General features: G+C 36.2%; 1 protein-coding gene across 4 annotated transcripts in view; it reads left to right on the top strand.

Annotated features, from left to right (window-relative positions):
- Positions 1-25,577, top strand: part of atg5 (autophagy related 5) — a 43,201-nt gene that overhangs the window by 2,257 nt on the left and 15,367 nt on the right. For all 4 annotated transcript variants that reach the window (XM_023330364.1, XM_023330367.1, XM_023330366.1 and 1 more), the window contains exons 4-7: positions 401-479; positions 2,364-2,526; positions 4,552-4,646; positions 24,864-24,981. In XM_023330364.1, the coding sequence (XP_023186132.1) occupies positions 401-479; positions 2,364-2,526; positions 4,552-4,646; positions 24,864-24,981 (455 nt within the window). The remainder of the gene's footprint in view (positions 1-400; positions 480-2,363; positions 2,527-4,551; positions 4,647-24,863; positions 24,982-25,577) is intronic.

Below are 25,577 nucleotides of genomic sequence, written 5' to 3'. Positions count from 1 at the left end.
CATCAATTTGATTCAGTCTCCAACATGAAGAAACAAATGACTTCTTAGTTTTAATGTGAAAAAAACTAAAGATTTTCTAAACTCTAAAATCATTTGGCAACAACTCATGCCGAACTAAAATACTTATTTTTTTTCCTAAGGTTATTCAAATAGTGTTTTTTTTAAGCTAGTGTTTTTAAATTATAGACTTTTTTTTTTTTTGCCAAAATTAACTTTTGATAAAGCATTTTGAGTTACAGATATAACGAGTATAAACAGTGGGTTACTTACATTATTTTTAGTTTGATAATGGAATTAAATTTGGTTTTGGCTAACTAGTAACTAGTTTTTGTATTTTTGAGCAGATTATAGATTACTAAAAAAATCTCCTGGTTTTATTTACTTATTTTTTGCATTCCAGGCACTATCCTATTGGAGTTCTGTTTGACCTTCATGCCTCTAATACAGTCTTACCCTGGAACATCACTGTGCACTTTAAGGTAAGAGCCAATCAGAATGTCAGCACATACACGTATCACAGGAAATGTTTGATATTTCATCTCCTATTGGAAAATGAGAAGTTCATCATTGCAGGCTGTTAACCAATTACTCATAGTATTATGACTACTGACACAGCTCATATTGGTCAAAAGTATTACCAAGGTAATATATATAAATACAGATTACAATCAAATCTGTAAAAAAAATAAAATAAATTGGAATTGTTCTGGGACATAATTGAATATTTTATTTTTATACACCGTGTTCCAAATTATTATGCAAATTGGATTCAAGTGTCATAAAGATGACATTTCTTGTATTAAATTTATAGGTGTTATTGTGTGTCAGGGCTCTTTGAATCACTATAATTAATTTCAGAGAGCTGGGTAGATTAGTTTGGTGAGCTCAATTAAAGAAAATCTACTTAAGATTTCCTTTAATAGCCATTATTAAGGCCACAGGTTTCAAGCAGTATGGGAAAGAGAAAGGATCTCTGTTGATGAAAATCATCAGATAGTGCAGTGCCGTATGACAAGATATGAAAACATTAGATATTTAACAAAAACTGAAGCGTTATCTGTGAAGAGATTTGTGGCTGATTCAGAACAAAGATGGGTTTGTACAGATAAAGGCAGAATGAGGAAGGTTTCTGTTAGACAAATTCATTGGATTAAGAGAACAGCTGTTAAAATGCCCTAACAAAGCAGCAAACAGTTATTTGAAGCTGCTGGTGCCTCTGGAACCTCAAGGTGGAGGATCCTCAGAGGCTTGCGGTGCATGAAGCTACTATTCGGCCACCCCTAACCAGAGCTCACAAGCAGAAACGGTCGCAGTGGGCCCAGCCGTACATGAAGATTAATTTTCAAACAGACTTGTTCACTGATGACTGCTGTGGAACCCTGGATGATCCAGATGGATGCAGTAGTGGATTGGTGGTGGATGGTCACCACATCCCAACACGGCTGTGACATCATCAAGGAGTTGGTGGAGTCATTTTTGGGCCAAAATCATGGGGGGAGAGAGAGTTGGTTGGTCCCTTCAGAGTCCCTGTAGATATGAAAATGACCTCAGCAAAGTATATGGACTTTCTGACTGATCAATTTCTTTCATGGTTCAAAAAGAAGAGCCATACCTTCCGTAGCAAAATCATCTTCATGCATGACAATGAATGCTGCAAGGAATACCACTGTGTCATTGGCTGCTATGGGCATAAAAGGGGAGAAACTCATGGTGTGGTCACCATCCTCCTATGACCTCAACCCTATTGAGAACCTTTGGAGTTTCCTCAAGCAGAAGATCTGAGGGTGGAATGCAGTTCATATCAAAACAGAAGCTCTGGGAAGGTATTCTGACATCCTGCAAAAAAATTCAAGCAGAAACGTTCCACAAACTCACAAGTTCAATGGATGCAAGAATTGTGCAGGTGATATCAAAGAAGGTTCTATGTTAACATGTAACTCGGTCTGTTAAAATATTTTTGATTGAAATAGCTTTTGATTTTAGTACACGTGACCACTTAATGCTGCACATTCAAAGAATGACCGTTTGCAGTTCTTTATAATCCATAAAATGTTTAGAAAATCTGCTGTGTATAATAATTTAGAACAGTGCATTTTGAGTTTTTTATTTTTGAAAAAAATACTGTTCTGATGGGGAGCTTTGTTCAGTAAAATTTGATTTATACTGTAATAGTTCATGACTTGAAAATTATACTGACCATCATTTGCATTAACCATTTAAGAAAATTTGAGAAATTATCGCTTGCATAATAATTTGGAACACGGTGTAGTATGTGGAAACCGTTACTTAGCGATATACTTTACCCTTTTGTGTGGATTTCTTCTTTTTATACTGTTCTAAGTCTGTATGTGAATGTTTGGCAGAATTTTCCAGACCAGGATCTGCTGCACTGCCTGTCAAATTCCATAGTTGAGGCTCACTTCATGTCCAGCATCAAGGAGGCGGACGCCCTCAAGCACAAGAGCCAAGTAGTCAATGACATGCAGAAGAAAGACCACAAACAGCTGTGGATGGGGCTGCAGAACGGTAAGAGGCCACAAACAGCTGCAAGGGAAGTGACATTCAATTCTGCAGTCACACATTTACTGACGAGCACCCAGATTGACACATGTTGTAATTCTGCAAGTCATCCACCTACATGCACACTTGCACATCTGTGTAAAATCATCTTGGAGACACACCTAGTTTGTATGAGAAAGATTCAGTCATGTATCTGAAGGATACATCCAAATGGATCTGAAGATGTTTGTACAGGCTTTTTTTTTTTGGTGCAGGTGACATTTCACATAGTTTCCCATTCAAAGACATGAATGTTTTTATGTCTACACTACAAACATAAAGAACAGTGTATGTCCCTGGCCTCCACCTGCTAGTTCTATTCACACAGTCAACATTTAACAAGAGGCGGATTCAAGAATGGTCTGATTTGTCTAACTTGTTACCAACTAGTAGAATTTATTGGAAACTTCTATAACAGAAACTTGGCCTCTCCTCTTCCTAGTGAGCTGCTGCTGGAATCTTTAAACTCTTCTAACATTTGGCAAGAACATCCAGAAACAAACATATGCTTGAAATAATTCAAGGGGTTTAGCAAGAGCAGAGATGAGTTGCATCACCACCGAAGCAGCTCTTTATTATGCAAACAACTTCTGAAGTTTCTCAGTGCGGTGTTTTTAGCCCGTAACCGTTGTGAAAAGTGTTTGTGAAAAACCCAAGGGCCTCAAACCGACAACCCTTCAGCTGCTCTTCTCTCTTCCACTTTTCCCTGAAACTAAAACCATGAGCAAGAAGTAAGCCACACATCTCAATAAAACAAGGAAGGTACAAGAAAATGTTATATTGAGGAAACGCTGACTAATACCACTGTGCTCTGAGGTGTTCAGGGTACCGTTTTTTTTTTTTTTTTTTGAACTGAGAAATGCAAAAGGTTTTAAATCATCCTAAAAGAAAAAGTCAACTTGCAGAAGAAAGTGAGAGATGAAACTAGATCTAAGCTAAAACTCTCATGTCCATAAGAGAATTGAAACAGAGAGATCTTTAACTTTCATCCAAGAGAATGAAAACCAGAGCGTTTATATGGACGGTTTGAAACTAGCATATGCTTTTTGGAGACCTTTTCCTTTTTTTTTGTTTTAATGTATCTTCTTGTTTTAAATCATGACTCCAACAGAAACTCTAATCTGCACAATGTTTTGTTCCCTCCTCAGAATGCACCATCAATATCTTACATAAGAATGTAATTTGCAGCATAGATGTAAACATTGCAACTGGACAGTTCTTAACTTTTCTCTCATAAACAAATCTATAGAGTCAGCAGGATATTGCTTGACTAAGTTAGCACTAGAGAAGTCCCCACCTAGTTGGTTTTGGATGCTGTGGAGCTGGAAGGATTTTTGTTATTAGATTTTAGCGTTTGAACAGTTGTTCTGATGCATATCTGCGGCAACAAGGTATCATTTTAACAACTGGGAGCGGCTGATTAACATCTCAAAAACTCAATACCTGAGCTACGAGAAGGAGGAAGTTCAAATAATCTCTCTACCCGCCTTTGTAACTAGACATGACTACAGAGATTTGAAGTGGAGCAGCAAAAGAGGTGGATTAGCAGTGCTTACCAACAACTGACTGTGTCATCCAGGACATGTTGTTGTGAAATATCTCTGCTTCATGGAAATTGAGCTGTCATGATAGCCATAAGACTGTCATCCAGCAACATTCTTCAGTCAGAGGTTTCTTTAGATTTGCTTCAAGACTGACTGCTGCCAGAAACCCTTGCTGAACTTCGGACTGAATTTGATCATCTGCAAGCTACAATTTCTGAATAATTGTGAAGATCACACAATTATTCAGTAAAAAAATAAAAAATAAACAGATGACTTTTCGTAATAAATTAAGTAAATAAATTAATTAATTAAATAGGACACATTCTTTTATTTAAGCTTCTGGGCAGCTATGGGTTTGTTGTTTCCATCAGACATTGGTAGCTTTACATTGCTGAATGTTATGGTCATTTTATAGATGATCAGTTTGTGTGTATTTATGTTACTCCAGATAAGTTTGACCAGTTTTGGGCGATGAACAGGAAGCTGATGGAATATCCCACAGAAGATGGAGGCTTTAGGTACATCCCCTTCAGGATATACCAGGTATGTATATCAGGTAACACACACACTCCTAAACGAACTGTTCATATATTCTAAAACAACCTTTCGACCTAGTTTGAGTAATTTAGATTTACATTAGGAGTACAAATTTGTGCCTGTAGATGGAGCCAGAGTGTTGTCTAAAATCTGTTTTTGTTTCAAAAGCAAAATTACTTGGTCACTGACCCCATTTGTCTGATAAGGTTATTTTCCACATCATCTACCTACATTTTCAGAAAGACAGTCTACATGTAATACATTTGTTCTGCAAGTTAAAAGAAGCAAAATAGATTTACTGTTTTAATAAGGTTACCATCCTTATGCAGTTTACAACGCATAAGTGATAAATAGTGATAGTGAAATCACTATCACTGAATAGTGATGGTGAATAGTGATATTCACTATCAGTCTTAAGATTTGCACCGGGTGCAAATCTGTTCTTGGATCCCTACTTCCAAGAAATGGGAATAGTTTTGTTTTGTCAGTTTTCTAATCCATAACCATGAGTAACTCTGAATACTTACTCACCGTTTCTTTTTAAATTATGACATGATTCACAACGCTCCACTTATAAAAGCTCTTTTTTACCTTCTCTGAAAACGGAATCAAACATGTCTTTACATGTCCTTACTTACTTATTTGATATTTTCAACATCTAAATAGGGAAAGCCTGCTGGCCGGACGTATTTACTGGTATATATATGTTTTTTCGAAAGAATGTGTTTGCTTCTGTACATTTGATACCTGTGACAACCATTGTTGGCTGCACTTCTATTGCCCTGAGTGGAGGCAGTAGGCGAGCTTCGGGGTTGAGTCTGGGAAGAAAAAGCAGAAGCAGACAGGCAGCCTAAGGTCGGGTGTTTCCACCAAGCACTAGCTTTATCCTGACTCAGGTAAAAAGTCCCCTTAGAGGACAAGAAAAAAGACGGCGGCATGAATAAGAGGCTGATTCTCGGATGGAAAACATTAGCATGCTGCAGGCCAGACACCAGGGAGAAAAGCTTTTTGAGTCAAGTGTGAAGCAGAGCAGGAATGGTAAGAAAAGTGTGGAAAGTTATGGTGCAACTCCAGGTTTTTGTAACATTAAAAGGGGTCCCCATGCACTCCTCAAAAGCCTTAATTAGTCTGGAATTTGATTTCAGTATTTTCCATGTCTCTAAATACATAGAAAAGAAGGGAAAAAATATTGGAGAAAATTTTGTTTTTTCAGACTTTTCATGCCCCATAGACTACCGTGTTTCCTTCTTTTTTCCATCCTTGTATCCTTCCTTCTTTTCCTCACTTCATTTTTTGTCTGCATTGTTTTCTGCTTTCCCTTCTTTTTGTATTTTTGTTTTTCCTTTTTTGTGTCATTTCTTTCTTCTGTTATGTCTCTTATCCTTTGTTCTTTCTTTCTTTAGCTGTTTGCTCATTCCTTCCTTCCTTATGTCCTGCCTCTCTTTTTTCCTAGTGTCCTCTTTTTCTTGTCCTTCATTCTGTCTATACTTCTCTTATTTCCTGTTTCTGTTGTTTCTAATCATAAATATCTTATAAATCTCTAGATAGTTTTGATATAAGAATTCTTATCAGGTCTAAAAATTCTGATGAGCTCAATCTGAAAAATTATGGAATTTTTATATGAAAAAATGTTCAAAGGACTACAGAGAACTGGTTAAAGCAAAACCATAAGAATCTCTTTTTACAATCTGTTCGAAAGGGTCCATTGAAATAAAACTAAAATAATGAGGGAGGATAAACCAATCAAAAAATAGATCTGGCCTAAAATGACTGTAAGTTGTCATGTAGTGGAACAGAAATAGAATTTTTGGTGTGAAGAAAGCAGGACTTCCAAGTAATAAGACACTTGTGTTAACTTTCCTGTCAAGCATGTCTTTCCATCACCATATCTACTTTGACAGCTGGTAATTTCCCAGTGTTAATTTAAAGCACAAGTTTTAATAAAACCTCCACATATGGCTATATTTACATTTTTCACAACAATTGAAGGGGTTAAGGATGCACAGCCGTAGGTCACTCACACTTTTTTTTTTTTTGTTTTGCAAAATATTAAGCGCTTTTCTTTTTAACTTTCACATCTTTGAAATATCCATAAACTGTTTAACACTATAAGAAAAGCATTCTTGCTTTCAGTCATAAAACCAGCTCTTTAAAGTGGCCGACTGAAACATGCAGTCAAACCAACGCAACACGCCCTCTTAGGCATGCACTTGCTGTTGCTGTGAAGCCATCTAACTGCTGGCGGGGAGAATGAGGCCAGACCATCGCAGCTTCAGGCTTAATTGAAAGTTTCTGTGGTCATTTATGAGCTGCCATGGTTTCATGACAATTGCAACATCAAAGCCTCTTTATAGCCTCACTATGCGATTTCCATATACGCTGGAGAAAATAAGCATAATTCCTGAAAAGTCTGGCTTGTTGTAGAAAAGAGTGTGGTTTGAATCTGACAAACTGATAAATGTTTACAACTGCAAAGAGTCTGGAAAGTCTGGAGTAAAATGTAAACAAAATTAGTTAATTATGATCAGAAGAAATACTCATGACGATAGTTTTTTTTTTTCAGGATGCTTGGCTCAGAATAGGCCTCTATAAATGCTCATGGAGAGCAATAATATCATAATACTGTGATTTTATTGTTTAAAACAAAACTTTAAAAAGAAAATTTCCTTCTTTACTCAGTTTGTTTAAAAACAGGACAACAGCTATTATAATACTACTATAATATCACATAATAAAATAACATTTAATTATTTTTATATTGGCAACATTATTATGCTTTTTATTATATTTTGATACTCATAATGTCCAAGGAAATGGGTTGAACGTTGAATAGTGAACACTTCACTGAAATGGTGAATTGTGAAACCACAGTTCACTATTTCCGACAAGGAATCAGCTTTATAGGCCAGGTCTTTTCACACAAACAAGGAGTTTGACTTTGTTTACACATGCTCCCAGTTTAGACATTTACATTCTACTGAAGCTATTAAAATTTATGTCAAGTTTATTTGCAAAGCACATTTCAGCATGCAAGACAGCTTAAAGTTCTTCACACCATAAAAACATTATTCAGTAGCCAATTATGAAACAGCAATAAATATTACATTTTGTCAAATGCCATCAAAATCAAGAAGATATACATATAATGTATTGATCAGTGTTCCAGTTATTAATCAATCAAAGGCTAAAGGTGGGTTTTTAGCTTTGATTCAAATGAACTCAATGTTTTGACCGTTTTGCTGTTTTCTGGAAGTTTGTTCCAGATGGGTGGAGCATAAAAACCAAATTCTGCTTCTCCATTTTTGGTTCTGGGGATGCAAAGTAGACTAGAATCAGAAGACCTGAGTGGTCTAAAAGGTTGACATGACACCAGGTCTATAATGTATCCTGCTGTCTGTCTGTCTGTCTATTGTTTGAACTACAGGGTGCCAGTTTAAGGATTTGGGGTGATGTGCTCTATTTTTCTAATTTTTGAACATGAACAGCAGCATTATGGTTCAACTGAAGCTGTCTGAACTTTTTTAGGCAGACCTCCAAAGACACTATTGCAGTAATCAATGAGACTAAAGATATGGATGAGTTTCTCAAGGTTTTGCTGGGACAGTAGTTGTTTAATCCAGGAAATGTTCTGATTTTGCAATTGTCTTTATATGTTTCGGAAGGTTCCAGTCTGAGTTCGTCACTACACCCAGTTTTCAGGCCCAATACATAACTTCAGTTATGACACATCCTTGCATTGGATTGTTCGAAGCACTTGCTCAGTGTTTGAATCGGTTCGTGACCACCTTTACTTAAATTTCAGAGAGAGATTTAAAATCAAAAACCAAACCATTTGCCTTTTTAAAGTAATAGAATTAAAAACATCAAGACTGCTAAAAGATCAAAAAGTCACATAGCCTTTTTAAGGATTATATAAGAGCTTGATGTTATTAGTTCAATTATCAGTTTCAGTAGAAACCATGTGGTTTAATGCTTCAAATGTGATTTCTAGATAAAGTACTATTATTGTATTTCACAAGTACTTTTTTCCACTTTTATTTTCCAGAATTATGTAAAGTAAACACACCTTTTTATCCGGCAAGAAGTATCTAACCACATGGTTAATATGTTTTAATTTCAACAATTCTATCAAAAATCAGTTTAAATTTGTTGTGATTTACTTGGACATTTTTGTAAAGCTCTTAACAATAACGTACCTGTCATCGCACATGTACGATTTTCGATGGACTTTTATTTGAACTAAACTGAGTTGGTGGGATATCCTCTATCTGTACATTGTAACATTAGAGAGAGGTGCTGCCACCAATTTCTACATCCAATGTGATTTGTCCTGCTTTGCTAGCTTTGGCTGTCAGACTTGGGTTGACGTGCCAGTTTCTACTCACCACCATTTATTCACACTTTCAAAAAGACACAAAAAAGTCCTTGTAACTCAAGAAGGGCTTGATGGGCCTTTAATGGCATCCTGTTTTTAGGTACAAAGGTGCAATTTAGATTGTGCTGCATTGCTGACACCGCTGATGAATCTTTGCGCAAGTTCTAAGTGTAGGAAGTGACAACACCAAATTGGTGTGTTCTTGTGTAATAATGACCTTGCATGCTGAAGCATGCTGCTCTTGCCATTATGAAGATGATTTCTTAATGGAGGCTTAAGAGTTATGTGACAATTCTTTGCTTCTGTTTTGGTCTAGATTAACGACCAAAGGATTAGTGTTGGCTTCAGTTAGTATGAATCGGCAAAGGCAGCATAGCGAGGTGGTATAATTGAGGGATCTTAATAAAATAAAATTTCAACAAATAGTTTATCTCACCAGTTCATTTCAGAGTGAAGCTTGTGTAAATAGATTTATACATACAGAATGATATATCTCAAGCATTTTTATCGATAAATTTCATTGCTTATTGTTACGGCCCGGCTCAGATGGCCGCAACAAAAAGTAGGGAGGACACGGCAAACCCAACGGTTTTTAACCCCTTCAGAGGCATTTATTAAAAACACAAGGTGTCAGCTGTGCCAGCGCCGCCTCCGAGTCCGGATCTCGTCTGCTTCTGGTTCTGTTGTCGGCCAGCCACACATCCCGATTAATGGAACGGCGCTCCTTATATACCATCCCGGTGTGGGAGGCACCTCCCACAATCAAGGACCTAATGGAAAAACAGCCTGCACTATACAGCACACACACAGGACAGCACCGCAGGGCCGTCACACTTATGCTAATAAATATCCAGTATTCGCTGTCTCTGAAAATTAGGATAGGATTTTATTCTTTGGTCCTCCTGAAAAGTATGTCCATGGTACATGCACTCGATACTGAGTTGGAGCTCCTTTTTCATGAATTACTGAATGTGACATGGAACTGATTATCCTGTAGCTCTGCTGAGGTGTTAAGGAAGTCACATTTTCTCTAATATTTGTCTTTAACTCTTCTGCGTTGTTGGATCGGGTGTCATTTGAAAGACAACTTGCTGTGACGAACCAGCTTCTTTAGCAATGACTTTACGTTTTCAGTTCAATTGCTAAAATAAATGAACGTTTTATTATTAGTCAAATTTATGGCGAAGCAACTCTGTAGAGCATTTTCTGACAAATTAAAACTGAATTTGATGTGCAAGGCCTGTTAAATTAGCTATCTGGAAGAAAAAAAAACCTAAGGAGAATAAAACTCTGACACTTGAAAGTTATTGTATTAAAAGTTATGTAAGAAAGTTTATTTATTGCAATTGTAAGCATACCTTGATGCTTACAACCACTTTCCCTCAACAGCCTTGTGACTTCCAGAAATCAAGGTTACCCTCAAATGATGTTATGCTTATGTTATACATCTCTTTTTCAGCTGCATTTTTGGGGAATTGGTCACATAAATGCACAAAAACATATACTTGTACTGTAATTAATGAAACACTAACCAACATTTAAATATGTAAATGACGGCACTTGGAAAAATTTTAATTTTTCAATTGTTAATTTTTTGTTTTTTATGATATACTGTAAAGCACTTTGAACTGCTTTGTTGCTGAAATGTCCAATCAAATAAAATTTTATTGGATTTTTAAAAATTTATTTATTTTAAGGTTGAGGATTTTTTAAATATCATTACTAACATTTCTTAATGTTTTTAGTATTGAGAACTGCTTCACACAGTTTCTCTCAGCAAAATACATTCGAAGATAAGTACAGCAGCATAAAATATAATGAAAGACAAAGAAAAATTAATAGACCGACAAAATATCTTGAGCAAAATTAAGTCCACTCTCAAATACACACACACACACACACACCTGGACTCCTTTAAAGTCTAAGTGTAGTATTTAGTGTAAATAACGTGACACGTTTGATGCTCGCAGAATTAATGACAAGATTCAGTCTAAATAACAGAGAGGCTCATTTCCGTCTGGCCTGTTGTCTGTGGGGTGGAAGGCACCTCATCTGGCAGGGATGGCAATTAACGTGTGTTCAAATATGTGTTGTTTATTATTGGGGCCTGCCATGCAAAGCAATGGCAGGAACCTATTGCTATTCTCCCAAGAAAAGTTTCTTTATTATTATTGGGGCCTGCCATGCAAAGCAATGGCAGGAACCTATTGCTATTGTCGGAGAAAGTGTTTCTTTATTGGGGCCTGCCATGCAAATGGCAGGAACCTATTACTATTGTCGGAGAGAAGTGTCTCTTTATTTATTTTTCTTCCGTAACCGTTAATGCGGCTCATACCGCTGGGTGCACACCTACAAATGAGGTATCAAAACGTGCAGAAAATTCACGCCATGATTGCTATTACTTTTGGTGGGATTTGGGCTTAACGTGGCGACATAATTCGCAAAAAACTACGAAAAAAATCCCATTATAAGTCAATGGGAAAAATCCTAGAAATACCCTATTTTACCCTATTTTTGAGGATTTTCTGTGTCGTCACAAATTCACCTAGAAATGCCATTCAAATTTCATTTTGTAGATACGTCTGTGATCTCTTCGAAAGTGAAGACGGCTCGTCGATACGAGTTACGGTTTGTCCACAATTTGCCTCTAAGCGACCCAAAGTTTCTCATTTTTGCTCATATTAGAGTGACAGCCGATCTCGGTTCATATCTGGGCACAACATTTCTTTCTCTCATCACTGTAAATGCTCTGAGTGAGGTACAGATATGAATCTCGGGACTATCGCAGAAGACACATTGAACTGTCATACGCTCGAAACGCTTTTCGAATATGTATTACGGTTCCCGAACAAGAAGGATTTGTTTCCAATGCTTTTTTTCAGTAAAGTGTGTTTGCTCAAACACACAATTGTGTGTTTGACAGCTCAGAGCTCACAGCTCACACCTGCTGAGACCATTATTTGCCATAGCAACGGAACTCAAGAGGCTATTGGCTGCTGATTTGGACTACAGATACGCATCATTGTAGTTCTATCTATCCTCAGTTGAAACAGATCAGGACTGAGAACTGGCCTTTACAACTACTTGCTGCTTTGGGCTGTATATAACTGATTTAACTCAGTAACTGTTACACATGGGATTAGTTTGGAACTTTAAAATTAAGCATACTGAAAATTTCAAAATAAAAGCCTTGAATATTTTTACATCATGTAATTGCTGTTTTTGGCCTTATGTGACTTTTTTATCCAAAGCAATGTTACACATGGGATTAGTTCGGAACTTTAAAATGGAGCATAATAATAATTTCAAAATAAAAGCCTTGAATATTTTTACATCAGGTAATTGCTGTTTTTGGCCGTATATGACTTTTTCATCCAAAGCACTGTTACACATGGGATTAGTTTGTAACTTTAAAATGGAGCATAATAATAATTTCAAAATAAAAGCCCTGAATATTTTTACATCATGTAATTGCTCTTTTTGGCTTTATCTGACTTTTCCATCCAAAGCACTGTTACACATGGGATTAGTTCGGAACTTTAAAATGGAGCATAATAATAATTTCAAAATAAAAGCCTTGAATATTTTTACATCAGGTAATTGCTGTTTTTGGCCGTATATGACTTTTTCATCCAAAGCAATGTTACACATGGGATTAGTTTGGAACTTTAAAATGGAGCATAATAATAATTTCAAAATAAAAGCCCTGAATATTTTTACATCATGTAATTGCTGTTTTTGGCTTTATCTGACTTTTCCATCCAAAGCACTGTTACACATGGGATTACTTTGGAACTTTAAAATGGAGAATATAAATAATTTCAAAATAAAAGCCTTGAATATTTTTACATCAGGTAATTGCTTTTTTTGGCCGTATATGACTTTTTCATCCAAAGCAATGTTACACATGGGATTAGTTTGGAACTTTAAAATGGAGCATAATAATAATTTCAAAATAAAAGCCTTGAATATTTTTACATCAGGTAATTGCTGTTTTTGGCCGTATATGACTTTTTCATCCAAAGCAATGTTACACATGGGATTAGTTTGGAACTTTAAAATGGAGCATAATAATAATTTCAAAATAAAAGCCCTGAATATTTTTACATCATGTAATTGCTGTTTTTGGCTTTATCTGACTTTTCCATCCAAAGCACTGTTACACATGGGATTACTTTGGAACTTTAAAATGGAGAATATAAATAATTTCAAAATAAAAGCCTTGAATATTTTTACATCAGGTAATTGCTTTTTTTGGCCGTATATGACTTTTTCATCCAAAGCAATGTTACACATGGGATTAGTTTGGAACTTTAAAATGGAGCATAATAATAATTTCAAAATAAAAGCCTTGAATAGTTTTACATCAGGTAATTGCTGTTTTTGGCTTTATTTGACGTTTTCATCCAAAGCACTGTTACACATGGGATTAGTTTGGAACTTTAAAATGGAGCATAATAATAATTTCAAAATAAAAGCCTTGAATATTTTTACATCAGGTAATTGCTCTTTTTGGCTTTATTTGACTTTTTCATCCAAAGCACTGTTACACATGGGATTAGTTTGGAACTTTAAAATGGAGCATAATAATAATTTCAAAATAAAAGCCTTGAATATTTTTACATCAGGTAATTGCTCTTTTTGGCTTTATTTGACTTTTTCATCCAAAGCACTGTTACACGTGGTATTAGTTTGGCCCTTTGAAATGAAGCATTCTGAAAATTTCAAAATAAAAGCCTTGAATAATTTTACATGACGTAATTGCTCTTTTTGGCTTTATTTGACTTTTTCATCCAAAGCACTGTTACACGTGGTATTAGTTTGGCCCTTTGAAATGAAGCATACTGAAAATTTCAAAATAAAAGCCTTGAATATTTTTACATCAGCTACTTGTGTTTTGAGCATTATATAACTATTTTAACCCAAGGACTATTACGCATGGGATTAGTTTGGCCCTTTGAAATGAAGTTTAACAAAACTTCCAAAATAAAAGCCTTGACAACATTTTAAATCGTACCGAACGGTGCACGTCCGCCTCGCTTAACGTTCTTGCGGTTCTCCGCGTGCCACTGCTTACGTCGCGGCGTTCTTTGGCGTCGACGCCGATTTGTGGCGCGACGACGCCGGGCCCGAACCCCACGGCCGCGCCTTGGCAGGCCCCGGCTAAATTTCTTCCGAAATTTTCTAGTTCTTCTTTATTTTTCTTCCGTAACCGTTAATGCGGCTCATACCGCTTGGTGCACACCTACAAATGAGGTATCAAAACCTGCAGAAAATTCACGCCATTCCAGCTATTACTTCTGGTGGGATTTGGGCTTAACGTGGCGACATAATTCGCAAAAAACTGCGAAAAAAACCCCATTATAAGTCAATGGGAAAAATCCTGGAAATACCCTATTTTTGAGGATTTGCTGTGTCGTCACAAATTCACCTAGAAATGCCATTCAAATTTCATTTTGTAGATACGTCTGTGATCTCTTCGAAAGTGAAGACGGCTCGTCGATACCAGTTACGGTTTGTCCACAATTTGCCTCTAAGCGACCCAAAGTTTCTCATTTTTCTTCAAATTAGAGTGACAGCCCATCTCGGTTCATATCTGGGCACAACATTTCTTTCTCTCATCACTGTAAATGCTCTGAGTGAGGTACAGATATGAATCTCGGGACTATCGCAGAAGACACATTGAACTGTCATACGCTCGAAACGCTTTTCGAATATGTATTACGGTTCCCGAACAAGAAGGATTTGTTTCCAATGCTTTTTTTCAGTAAAGTGTGTTTGCTCAAACACACTTGTGTGTTTGAGAGCTCACAGCTCAGAGCTCACACCTGCTGAGACCATTATTTGCCATAGCAACGGAACTCAAGAGGCTATTGGCTGCTGATTTGGACTACGAATACGCATCACTGTAGTTCTATCTATCCTCAGTTGAAACAGATCAGGACTGAGAACTGGCCTTTAGAACTACTGCTGCTATGGGCTGTATATAACTGATTTAACTCAGTAACTGTTACACATGGTATTAGTTTGGAACTTTAAAATGAAGCATAATAATAATTTCAAAATAAAAGCCTTGAATATTTTTACATCATGCAATTGCTGTTTTTGGCTTTGTATGACTTTTTCATCCAAAGCACTGTTACACATGGGATTAGTTTGGAACTTTAAAATGGAGCATAATAATAATTTCAAAATAAAAGCCTTGAATATTTTTACATCAGGTAATTGCTCTTTTTGGCTTTATTTGACTTTTTCATCCAAAGCACTGTTACACATGGGATTAGTTTGGAACTTTAAAATGAAACATACTGAAAATTTCAAAATAAAAGCCTTGAATATTTTTACATCATGTAATTGCTCTTTTTGGCTTTATTTGACTTTTTCATCCAAAGCACTGTTACACATGGGATTAGTTTGGCCCTTTGAAATGAAGCATACTCAAAATTTCAAAATAAAAGCCTTGAATATTTTTACATGACGTAATTGCTGTTTGTGGCTTTATGTGACTTTTTCATCCAAAGCACTGTTACACATGGGATTAGTTCAGAACTTTAAAATGGAGCATACTGAAAATTTCAAAATAAAAGCCTTGAATATTTTACATGACGTAATTGCTTTTTTTTGGCCGTATATGACTTTTTCATCCAAAGCACTGTTACACATGGGATTAGTTCGGAACTTTAAAATGGAGCATACTGAAAATTTCAAAATAAAAGCCTTGAATATTTTTACATCAGCTACTTGTGTTTTGAGCATTATATAACTATTTTAACCCAAGGACTATTACGCATGGGATTAGTTTGGCCCTTTGAAATGAAGTTTAACAAAACTTCCAAAATAAAAGCCTTGACAACATTTTAAATCGTACTGAATGGTGCACGTCCGCCTCGCTTAACGTTCTTGTGGTTCTCCGCGTGCCACTGATTACGTTGCGGCGTTCTTTAGCGTCGACGCCGATTTGTGGCGTGACGACGCCGGGCCCAAGCCCGACGGGCGCGCCTTGGCAGGCCCCGGCTAAATTTCTTCAGAAATTTTGTTTTTCTAGTTATTCTTTATTTTTCATCCGTAACCGTTAATGCGGCTCATACCGCTGCGTGCACACCTACAAAAGAGGTATCAAAACGTGCAGAAAATTCACGCCATTCCAGCTATTACTTTTGGTGGGATTCGGGATTAACATGGCGACATAATTCGCAAAAAACTACGAAAAAAACCCCATTATAACTCAATGGGAAAAATCCTAGAAATACCCTATTTTTGAGGATTTGCTGTGTCGTCACAAATTCACCTAGAAATGCCATTCAAATTTCATTTTGTAGATACGTCTGTGATCTCTTCGAAAGTGAAGACGGCTCGTCGATACCAGTTATGGTTTGTCCACAATTTGCCTCTAAGCGACCCAAAGTTTCTCATTTTTGCTCATATTAGAGTGACAGCCGACCTCGGTTCATATCTGGGCACAACATTTCTTTCTCTCATCACTGTAAATGCTCTGAGTGAGGTACAGATATGAATCTCGGGACTATCGCAGAAGACACATTGAACTGTCATACGCTTAAAACGCTTTTCGAATATGTATTACGGTTCCCGAACAAGAAGGATTTGTTTCCAATGCTTTTTTTCAGTAAAGTGTGTTTGCTCAAACACACTTGTGTGTTTGAGAGCTCACAGCTCAGAGCTCACACCTGCTGAGACCATTATTTGCCATAGCAACGGAACTCAAGAGGCTATTGGCTGCTGGTTAGGACTACGAATACGCATCGTTGTAGTTCTATCTATCCTCAGTTGAAACAGATCAGGACTGAGAACTGGCCTTTACAACTACTTGCTGCTTTGGGCTGTATATAACTGATTTAACTCAGTAACTGTTACACATGGGATTAGTTTTACACTTTAAAATTAAGCATATTGAAAATTTCACAATAAAAGCCCTGAATATTTTTACATGACGTAATTGCTCTTTTTTGGCTTTATTTGACTTTTTCATCCAAAGCACTGTTACACATGGTATTAGTTTGGCCCTTTAAAATGAAGCTTAACAAAAATTTCAAAATAAAAGCCTTGAATATTTTTACATCAGCTACTTGTGTTTTGAGCATTATATAACTATTTTAACCGAAGGACTATTACGCATGGGATTAGTTTGGCCCTTTGAAATGAAGCATCCTGCAAATTTCAAAATAAAAGCCTTGAATATTTTTACATGACGTAATTGCTCTTTTTGGCTTTATTTGACTTTTTCATCCAAAGCACTGTTACACATGGTATTAGTTTGGCCCTTTGAAATGAATATTAACAAAAATTTCAAAATTAAAGCCTTGAATATTTTTACATCATGTAATTGCTCTTTTTGGCTTTATTTGACTTTTTCATCCAAAGCACTGTTACACGTGGTATTAGTTTGGCCCTTTGAAATGAAGCTTAACAAAAGTTTCAAAATAAAAGCCTTGAATATTTTTACATGACGTAATTGCTCTTTTTGGCTTTATTTGACTTTTTCATCCAAAGCACTCTTACACGTGGTATTAGTTCAGAACTTTAAAATGAAGCATACTGAAAATTTCAAAATAAAAGCCTTGAATATTTTACATGAAGTAATTGCTCTTTTTGGCCGTATATGACTTTTTCATCCAAAGCAATGTTACACATGGGATTAGTTCGGAACTTTAAAATGGAGCATAATAATAATTTCAAAATAAAAGCCTTGAATATTTTTACATCAGGTAATTGCTGTTTTTGGCTTTATTTGACGTTTTCATCCAAAGCACTGTTACACATGGGATTACTTTGGAACTTTGAAATGAAGCATACTGAAAATTTCAAAATAAAAGCCTTGAATATTTTTACATCAGGTAATTGCTGTTTTTGGCTTTATATGACTTTTTCATCCAAAGCACTGTTACACATGGGATTAGTTTGGAACTTTAAAATGGAGCATAATAATAATTTCAAAATAAAAGCCTTGAATATTTTTACATCAGGTAATTGCTCTTTTTGGCTTTATTTGACTTTTTCATCCAAAGCACTGTTACACGTGGTATTAGTTTGGCCCTTTGAAATGAAGCATTCTGAAAATTTCAAAATAAAAGCCTTGAATAATTTTACATGACGTAATTGCTCTTTTTGGCTTTATTTGACTTTTTCATCCAAAGCACTGTTACACGTGGTATTAGTTTGGCCCTTTGAAATGAAGCATACTGAAAATTTCAAAATAAAAGCCTTGAATATTTTTACATCAGCTACTTGTGTTTTGAGCATTATATAACTATTTTAACCCAAGGACTATTACGCATGGGATTAGTTTGGCCCTTTGAAATGAAGGTTAACAAAACTTCCAAAATAAAAGCCTTGACAACATTTTAAATCGTACCGAACGGTGCACGTCCGCCTCGCTTAACGTTCTTGCGGTTCTCCGCGTGCCACTGATCACGTCGCGGCGTCCTTTGGCGTCGACGCCGATTTGTGGCGCGACGACGCCGGGCCCATGCCCGACGGGCGCGCCTTGGCAGGCCCCGGCTAAATTTCTTCCGAAATTTTCTAGTTTTTTTTTTATGTTGCAATAATTTGAAGAAGAGCAATGTGAACAAAATTAACGTTGCAAAACATGCAGTAAATTTTTTATATGGATACTCTTAAACTTATTGTTTCTTTCTTGATAAGTATTGTAACGTCTGAATACATTTTATATATGTTTTTTACAGTTAGGACTTCTCACTTTGGCTAACAAATAAAATCAGATTATTTTCATACAAAATTCAATTTTAATCATTTTTTTGTTTTTTCAAATTTACAAAAAATTAAAAATGACAAATTATTTTACTGAACTTGCTTTTATTACAGTCATTCACTCTGGAACTTGACCTGAATTCAAAGTTCAAATAAATACAACCTGTAAAATAGGATGGTAGAGATTAGGGAGGCAGACATCACTCTGAAATATGGAAACACAAGGAGTTCATTGGTTTAAGAAAAACATCCAGATTTTCCAGGAATTACATCTTCAGAAACAGAAAATTCAATTATTCAATAAATCATTGCCCAGTCCTTTCCATTACTTTTGCCTAAACACTTGCCCACATTTCTATAGGTTTACACATTGCTGCAATTTGTTGCCACTTTCATTCTATTAATAGTATTATGTTGGTCTCATTCTGTTGTTGCGTAGTTACATGCGTGCATTTACTTTGTTTTTCCAGTCTCTCTTCCTGCTCTAACAATGATGCCACTCGCGATTTACAGTAAAAAAGCAGCAGGTCCAAACCCCCTTACTGTGAGAAAGTAGGTTTTTTTTTAAGGAGAGAGCTTTGCATTGTGTTTGCACTGTAGCAGTTGCCACTTCATGACTCAATGTTACTCACCAAACCCCAATGCAAGAGCTTGCAAATAGCCTCCAGCTACCCGTTCTTTGGGAAGGTGCCAACTTCGACAAGATACCTTCCAGGTATCTTGTAATGACTTAATCCGATGAGGGGGCTGTGGTGACGGCACAAAATATGGGAATTGTGGGAATTGTGGAAACAGTTGTGAGAAGACTTGCCCAAGGCAACAGGTGATATGCTTGTTTGGTTGGGTAAGTGGCGCTTTGCTGCGTTTACAGTAATGGCTTTGGCTGAAACATGACTGTCAGTGGAAAATATTTTTGTATTTAGTTTCCTCTGGCAAGCAGCTGAAGAACGACCACGCATACTCTAAGCTATGTTGTCAGGAAACTGCTGATGCATACAGCTGTTCTGGGTGACTCTAAATATGACTAAAATGTGGAAATATCAGAATAGTGGTTGATATGTAGCACACAGGCTTCTGATCAATTCCATCAAGTTCTGCAGAAGTCAAATATAGAAGTCGATTGTAAGCCAGAAGGAAACTCCTACAACATGTAGGACAGTGGCCCTAAGGGCGAAGGCTGAGAAACACAGTTGGCTATATTTTGGAAATATAGTAAATGTGTTATTACAATTTGTAGACTTTAGATGTGTCAGTAAGGGAATAGTGTTTGGGGAGCAATTATATATCTTTGTTTATCTTTCTGACTTTGTCATGCTTCATTTCTAACCTGCTGAATTCTTCTCCGTGTCTATTTTGATTCTTCAGCTTTATTTATGAAAGTTCAAAACATATTTAAGTGTAGTGATTGACTCAGTCCTGAACCTCCAAAGACATATAAAGATAATTACAAAGTTGCAAAATGCATAGTATTTCAGAATCCTGAAATACTAATACTAAGCATTCAGCTTTCCAAGTTCCATTTTCTTTAGAATATTTTACATATGCTCTACAAAAAATCCATGAACAGACATTTTCTTTGAATAGTTGTGACTTGTGTTCCACAGATAAATCCACAAATAGGTGAATCTGTGAGCACACCTATTCGCAGATTATGAAGTTGAAGTTTTAATTTACCAACAGCTGACCTCAGACTCCAGTGGATATGCTTTCGCTCACCCATCCGTCTGGAATGGCACATGGGTTGACAGTGCTTTATTCCTGTCCATTATTTTACCTTCAATTAGGTAGATTGATGTCTCCCGCATCAATTAGGGCACATCTTGAGTTCCGTTGGTCTTTTCCATCAGCGAGAGCAGGTGATATCTTTTCAGCTAAATCCTAATGACACCTCACTCTCTTTGTATTGCCATGTGCTGCTGTGCCAGCTAAGGTGTCAGGCCAGCTGAAAAGAAAGTGTCTTCATCCAAACAGTATCGGGCTTCTCTCCTTGGGGATCAATAGATCTTCTTTGTACGTTGGCCAGCTCAATAATTCATGACCACCTATTTAAAAATGCAATGAAGTAGCTGTCACTTAGCACACTCTCTCTGCTCTGGCTCTGGATTGTGATCCCGCACGAAAGGCCTTGCTTCCTGTCAGTGACTCAGTCTTTCTGCGTAACCTGAGCGCAGACTTCGCGCCTCCCCGGCCACCTTCCTCTTGCTGGTTCTCGCCTGGCTCTGGGGTGTGTAGTTACCATTTGGATACTTGATCTTAGGCTTTGCTGGTTTCCTTTTCTCAGCTCCATGATTAGACCCTATAGTGTGTCAAACTCCCTGTTTGACACCTCAGGTTGGGTATCGGTCTGCATCACGACTCTGTTTCGGAGAAGACAGTTCTTTTATTCTGCTGTAGTTCTTTGTAGGTAAAATGAGGCAGAAGTTCTTTTTTGTAATAGTAAAATTCAAAAGTTGAGATCAGATTGAGGATGTTTTGTAATTGACAAAACATTCAGGTACATCTATATGTACTGTTAACTCTTATTTATATGAAGACTGTAGCTCCTTACTTTAGGTATGGATTAATCAAATCTAAGGCCTTGATCAAATCAAAAGTGTTTTAAAATGATGAGCATATTAAAACATTGTCAACCTGAACAATTAAATTTTATTTAACTTAAAATATTTTATGAAACCGAGATCTCTTTAGGTTCATTTATTAAAATGCTTACTTTTTACCTTTTAGAAGAAAAAAAATATTTATGTTGAATTCTTAAATTCAACTGTATTACACCATACAAAAATGGCATGGTTAAACATAAAATTTTATTTTAAATAATTAGAATGTTAGTTTTGACTAATTTGTATCACCCGGTTTAGAGATAAATATATTTCTAATTGATCTTGCATCAACACTGCTGCCACCTGTCACAAACTCTTGGATGGTCTCCAGCCCATGAGCACTTTTTTAATGATGTCAGAACGTGGGTCACTTGGTAACAACCACTAAATCATTCACCTGCGCTTTAAGTGACTGACATTGACAAAGTGCTCTGCTGCTGACATACTGGAATCGATTTAAAGAAAGACGTAAATCTCAAAGCACGCCTAAAAATGACATGCCTGGAAGACTTTTCACCGGATTGTCTTGCTTCTAGTATGTTTACAAAAATCTCACATATCTGAGATTATTTTGTGAGAAATTTAAACTCGCCAAGTGTAAATTTACAGACCCATTCAATATATTAGAATATATTTAAAAACCCATTTAATAATGATAAAAACATGACATTTAAGATGAGTATCAGATCAATAAAAAAACAATTTTTTTAAAGCAGAAATGTGGGCTTAAAGAAAAACATAACAGCTTAAAAGTTATCGTTGGAGCCTATTGATTATTAGATGAATGTAGCATTTGGGAACAAAAACCTGTTCCCAGTCAAGTCCATCCAGTCAAGCGGCCAGCCAGCCAGCCTGGTCTTTGGAGGGTCACAAGGAGTTGTGGTGAGGGGGCAGCTAAGAGCAGAAACCCAGGAAAGAGACAGAAGAAACATCTGATGCATCACTGGATACCAGTGATTATTTCTGAAGTAATTACACTAGGAGTTATTTGGTAATGTATTGCATAATTATTTGTAAGAAATTGTAGTTCACTTTACTAATTGAACAATAATCTTGATCTTTGATTACCAATGTTTCTTAGAGATGCACAATGTACCAAATCACAATCTTTATTGCAATATTACAATTGCACAGCACTGTTTGGATGCATTATTTGGAGTCTTTTTATTGTTAGATATCAGGCTTTCTTGGTCTGGACATCAATACTATATTTGGCCCTGGTTCCCTTGATGATCGGATCTGCTTTACATCTTTAGTAATTGAGATGCTAAAGTTTACTGAGAGCGATGGGAAGTCTCAGGGTAATGGCAAAGAAATGTGTCTGGAAAATGTGGGTTAAATATGCTAAATATCATTTTACACAATAGTATTTCCAAATACATATATTTTTGTGATATTATGGAACCCTAATACATATGATTTAAGTCCTGGTTAGTAAAGAATGAAAAAAGGCATCACAGACCAGCAATGTTCTGAAGACTCTTTCACTATTACACATTCATTTAAGATCTTAAACTTCTCTGAAATGGTTGACTAATCACATTAACCACTTCCTATTTATTTTGTTTGTTTTTTAGTTTCCCACCAAAGCCTTTTAGGCTCGATTCTATGAAAGTATGACTTTAAATAGTGACATTTTTTTTTCTCCCAGTTCAGTTCAAAGACCATACCAGTTTCTACTTGAAGAATTATCAAAGTATAAGTTCTTGAGTCAAGCTCTCACAACTGTGGACACTCTTATCTGGCGTCTGTTGGTAATTTCACAGGGTTTCTTTCACATCCAAGTCATGGAATGTTGTGGTGACTCGATTGAGTCAAAAACAGTGGAACACTGTATTCCTGAGAATATTTCAAAGTTGTTTATCTTTTCTGTCATGATTTACTTTGTTTACATTTAGCCGTTGCTCCTTCCCAGAGCATTGTGTTTTGTTGTCAGAAGTAGGAAAAGCTTTACTTCCTGGATCACTTGACAAGTAACTTAGGGAGGCTATGGCCACAGTTCAAAGACTCGTCATAGTGAGAACATGTATCATTCTGTAAGTATATACAATGTCAGAAAAGGAAAGATTACACTGACAGAGCAGATGTGATCCAAGATTAAGCTTCTTATAATATTTCGACCAATTCAGTTAGAAAATTATTTCATATAGTTCCTTATGTCACTCATCAAAGAGGAGCTAAACTGTACGGATAATTTCAAGGAATATAGACCCGTAGGTCACAGTGTGAATGACATTACATAGATGAGTTTAAACCTTAAGAGAAGTTGTGGATTTGTCTTTTATGGACTGATTGAGAATGTAACATTCACTATACTGTTCTTTCCCTCTAAAAAGCACTTGGAGTGCCAGACGAGCTTTTAGTCTCAGTAGGAATCTATTTCTCTTCTAGCTACACACTAAAGTACCAGATAATGAGATCCAGACTGATTCTGAACAATAAAACATATCGGCATCACTTGTAACATCTGTGAAATCAACGTAGATTGCTTAATATTACATTCTAAACATTGAGGCTCATCAAACCACCATTTCACCAGGTTTTCATTCACGACATCTTGCGTGCATCCTGTTGTGGATTCTTTCACTCCCTGCCCTTCTAACCTCTATTAATCACATCAGAAGTTTCCCACAGCGTTTTACAGAAAGCCAGTGCTTTTACTGGATATTTTGTTTTCGCCCCCAAAGTTACCTAAATCAAATTTATATTTTTCCTGAGGAGAAAATGCTTTAGTTAGATGTATTTTTTTACATGGACATTTAGCATCAATATGTGAAATTAAATATTACATAATCATAATAATCATGCCCCTTGAAACACAAACTAAAACCTTTTTGTATTTTATTTGAAATTATGTGATACACCAATACAAGCTAACACATAAATGTAGTTATATTCTTTGAAGACTAGATGTTTTTAGAGAACATTTATGAACTGATGACAACAGAGACCAGAGAAAACACTGAACACATAAGTATTGAAAATCAGTTTTTGAAAGTATACATGGTGTACAATTAAATTTGTCAGCAGCTTTCTCTCTTTAGATATTAACAAAAACAAATACATATTTTTGCACATAACTAGAGGCAGACAGAACTTTGAAGTTAGAATAGATAATCCTTTATTATCCCACACCTAAGAAATTCAGGTGTGCCAGAAGTAGAAGGTAAATAAAAGTATGCATATTCAAAGACAAAGAAGGTATATGTAAAATAAGAATAAGAAACTGAGAAATGGCAAATTTACAACATAAGAAAAATACTGCTGCACAGTTATTAAAAATGGCATATTATGTTCAAATGAACTGTGTAACTTAGTGGGGTAATTTTAAAAAATCGGAATAACTTTGCATGTCCATAAAAAACATCAAAAATGAAAAAAATTTAAATAACTGCAGGGATGTAAACTCTTATTGAGTTTGACACTGTCTTATTGAATCTGTAGAGTAAATATTTGGTTTTTGAAAGCTTAGAAGCATTTTATTTATGTGTATTAGTTTAATTTGCTGTGCTTTAATTGCAGACGCTGAGCGACAGGCCATTCATCCAGAAACTGTTTCGCCCTGTTTCGCCCGACTGCAACGTACACACACTTGGCGACCTGCTGAAGGAGATGTATCCAGATGCTTTGACAAATGATGGTAAGCAATCAAGCAGCGATTTCAAGCATTACCAGCTAACCGCTATGTACAGACAAATTTTTGTCTGATATTTTTATTAAATATAAGCGGTGTTACTCTTGATTAAGAAAAAGGAAAGGACTCTCCTCAAGGTTATTTTATTTGTTGTACTTGTGAAGGAGTTTTTGAGATCCAAATTTTCTGATAAAACTGCTAGAGGACAAAGATGAGGGTTAATAGCGTTTAGATTGAATAAAGATGTGGGCAAACATAATGAAAGTGAAAAGAAGGGACGAGAGGAAAGCTTAGATATGACAAGAATTTTGAGTTTTCCACCTGAGACACACTTAGCTATCAACGATGGCTAAGTGTGTCATTTATTTTTACATCAAGGCTTCCACCTACACTCACTCAGAGGACAGCCTAAAATACATTTAAGTTAGATGTGAAGTTTACAAAATATTAGGGATCTAGACCAAGCTTTGCAACTGCTGGTGTCAAAACACTTCAGGTGACGTCTGCTAAAAATGCAGGTCAAATCGACTTTATAGACAGCCAACTGTGAAACTGAGTTGGTAAAAAAAAACTCCAAGTTCTATTGCATAAACAACTGGCTC

Source organism: Xiphophorus maculatus, chromosome 3 (assembly GCF_002775205.1).
Source record: "Xiphophorus maculatus strain JP 163 A chromosome 3, X_maculatus-5.0-male, whole genome shotgun sequence".
NCBI classification, from domain to species: Eukaryota; Metazoa; Chordata; class Actinopteri; order Cyprinodontiformes; family Poeciliidae; genus Xiphophorus; species Xiphophorus maculatus.
The sequence above is the reverse complement of the archived record's forward strand: the minus strand, read 5'-3'. Positions and strand labels throughout refer to the sequence as shown.